This window comes from Rhododendron vialii, chromosome 13a (assembly GCF_030253575.1).
Source record: "Rhododendron vialii isolate Sample 1 chromosome 13a, ASM3025357v1".
NCBI classification, from domain to species: Eukaryota; Viridiplantae; Streptophyta; class Magnoliopsida; order Ericales; family Ericaceae; genus Rhododendron; species Rhododendron vialii.
Window position 1 is genome coordinate 28,515,584 of NC_080569.1, and position 3,352 is coordinate 28,518,935.

The 3,352-nt window shown below is 41.3% G+C and overlaps 1 protein-coding gene across 2 annotated transcripts; it reads right to left on the reverse strand.

Moving 5' to 3' along the window:
• LOC131312314 (CBL-interacting serine/threonine-protein kinase 12-like) lies at positions 1–3,352 on the reverse strand. 2 transcript variants are annotated; one of them, XM_058339984.1, is made up of 3 exons: positions 2,886–3,352; positions 441–1,604; positions 1–197 (listed from the first exon to the last, which is right to left on the reverse strand). In XM_058339984.1, the coding sequence occupies exons 1-2, from the start codon at positions 3,207–3,209 to the stop codon at positions 462–464; spliced, it is 1,467 nt and encodes a 488-aa protein (XP_058195967.1). In that variant the 5' UTR covers positions 3,210–3,352; the 3' UTR covers positions 1–197; positions 441–461. The 2 variants fall into 2 exon arrangements, with proteins under 2 accessions (XP_058195967.1, XP_058195966.1); XM_058339983.1 differs by lacking the exon at positions 1–197 and having other exon boundaries at positions 244–1,604.

Genomic DNA, 3,352 nt, shown 5'->3' on the forward strand with positions numbered 1-3,352 from the left:
TGTTCCAGGATGTTGTAATTTTCCATTTCACCTCATCAGAATGCTGTAAAACATTGGCATCCATACACATTGGACTAGAGTTCCCAAATGTGCAATTACAGGTTGCACGCTGCACGGTAATTTCATAAGCCCACAAAATGATACGGACTGGTAATGGCTTCATGGAACATGAGGAAAATACTACTACAATTTGTATGCTACAAACAAAAAAAGAGAAGTAAAGTCACCACCAAAACGGCAAGATAGGTACAATGATATTCGTGTATTTCATTTGAATAATTTCATATAATCTACCATTGTACTTAAAAACAGGAATGGAAAGACAAATAACCTAGCAGCCGCTAAATCTTAGCCTGAGCATTACAACAAGGTAAACTAAGGAAGACCAAGAGTTATCTGCCAGTAAAGAAAACAGAAAGAGAGAGAGAAAAAAAACGTACTCTTTTCTCCTCTTTCTCTCTTCATTCAGTATCTGAAGGCAAATACGAACTATCGGGCACCAAAGTTGAAGAAACAGGAGGTGACAAAGAAGTGGCTGAAAGCAAATGTGAAGAATCCAAAAGCGCGTGTGAAGACGCTGCAGATTCTTCTATCGTGAGGTTTTGCAAACCAGGCTTCAATTCCCGATTACAAAAATCATCATACTCTCCTTTATCGCCTCCTTTCTTCTTCACCTCCAGCACTCGTAGTGACGGTGTCAATTCAAATATCTCAGCTGCAATTGTCAATGGCCCCTTCACTCCTTCCCTAGTCCCCTCCAAACTTACTCTGAAATCCTTCTTCCTCACTGTAAAACTAACAACCTTCGCAATCTCCTCCAATTTCGATATAATCTTCGGCACCGGCGCCCCTGAAACAAACCTTGCCCCTTCCCCTCCCTCCTCAAACAACCCGGAAAGGTCAAATCCAGGTGAAAACGAAATAATATCAAACGCATTCAAGCTTGCTGGCCGTGGCAAGCATGCGAGTCTCCTCCTAGTCTCTACTTCCGATTCTGATTCGGACTGCGATTGATCAGACTCTGACCCTACATCATAATCCCCATCCGGAATACTACACAACTTATCGTCCTCAATATAGAACTTAATATGCTTGAACCCTTTTTTGAACCACTTATTATTCATGATATCCGGAATCGTTATCCGCGTGTCGGGATTCGTATCGAGAACACGGGTAAGCAATCGGGTTAACTCGGGTGAGAACCACCGAGGGCATCGAAACTCGCCTTTGTAAATTTTTTTATACATTGCCATAATATTTTGGTCATGAAATGGCAAGTAGCCAGCCATTAAAACAAACAAGATAACCCCACAAGACCATATATCCACCTTGGCCGCATCGTAGCCTTTCCGGCCTAAAACCTCCGGCGCAACATACGCCGGGGTGCCACAAAAGGTATGGAAAAGCCCGTCTTGCTGTATCTGATCAGAAACAGTGCTTAGGCCGAAATCAGATACCTTAAGATCGCCGTCCTCGTCGAGTAGTAGATTTTCAGGTTTGAGATCGCGGTGGTAGACGCCGCGTGCGTGGCAGAATCCGACAGCCGAGATCAACTGCTGGAAGTACTTCCTAGCCACTTCCTCCTTCAGCCGGCCTTTGGCTACCTTAATTTTTTCAAAACCAGAAATACAAAAAAAAAATACCATTAACCCTCAGTACAGAGCTTTGAGAAGGATCCACCAAAATTGTTGTAAAGTAATTCCATTGTTGGCCTACACTGGTGGCAATTCAATTTCTTAATGTACCTGAAACTTCTTTCATCTTTCTAGCGACACGTTCAAATGAACAGCTCATTCCAACTTAATTTCAACGTACAAAAAAATCAAAGAATATTCCCAATAATATGCAAAATCAAAAACCAAAACCAAAATTGTACTACCTCCATCCAAAAAGATCGCATTTTTGTCAAAAAGATATTTTTTTTCACGCAAATTATTGGATAACAATGAGTTTTTTTTTTTTACTTATGCTAAAACAATGACCCAATTTTTTACAAAAACATTCTTTTCTCGTTTTGCAGACCGGACTTTTTTTCTTTTGGGACAGATAGAGTATTTAATTTCTTGTGTATAGGGAACTCTTTCACCTTTTAAGAGAAAAAACGTTGAAATTAGCATCTCAAAAGGGAATGAACAGCTCATTCCAGCTCATATTCCCAATCATATGCAAAACCACAAAAAATAAAATGCAAGAGTCAACTAAAGAGAAGAAACAGATTGAAGAGAACAATTTCATCCCGAAAAAGTTTTTGCCGAGCTCATTTAAATGATCTGGACCGTTCATATTTTTGAACTCTTCAAGAGCATCAAATTAACATCTCAAGGGAATGAACAGCTCATTCCAGCTTCATTTAAAGCATATTCTCAATAATATGTAAAACCATAAAAATCAAAATTCAAAAGCAAGGAGTCAACAAAAAAGAGTACGAAAAAGGATTGAAGACAACAATTTCATCCCGGAAAAACGGTTTCCCCAAGCCCATTTCAATGATCCGGACCTTTCAAATTTTTGGACTCATCGAGAGCACCCACCAATGCACAAATCAAGTTGACCCATATCGTTTGATACATGATTTTGAAACACATTTATATTGCAAAAAAAAATTATTCAAATGGTTTTTGATGTAGTGTTGCAATCTTAATTTCAATGATCGGACCGTTCCAAATTTTTGGACTCATCGAGTGCATCAAGCATGCCAAAGAGCCCATTTCAATCATCGGGACCATTCCTATTTTTGAGGTCATCAAGAGCATCAACCAATCCAAAAATCAACTTGACCCATATCGATTGTTATGATTTCGGAAAACATTTATATTGCAAAAAAAAATGATTGAAATGGATTTTCTATTCATCCGGTGTTGCAATCTCAATTTCTCGAAGAGTACCTTGTTGAACAGCTCGCCGCCCCTAACGTACTCCATAACAAAGAAGATCTTGGACTTGGTCGCCATGACCTCGAACAGCTGCACAATATTCGGGTGCCGGACGCGGCGGAGGATGGAGATCTCGCGCTTGATGTGAGCGATGAGCCCGCCCTTGAGGATCTTCTCCTTGTCGATGACCTTGATGGCGACGCTCTCCCCGGTCTTGACGTTCCGGGCGTGGTAGACCTTGGCGAAGGTGCCGTGGCCGAGGAGCTTGCCGACCTCGTACCGGCCAAGGAGCAGGCCCTGGGCCTCCTTCTTGGTCTTCTGGGTTTTGTCGGACATTTTTGCGGGGGTCTGAAAAACCTGGAAATGGGAATTTGGGATTTGAAGACCCTGGGGATTGGTGGTGTTAGGTTTGTTTCACCATTTTAATGGTGGGGTACTAGCATGGTTGTGTTTTTTGCTTTTGTGTGGTCCGTCAAGTA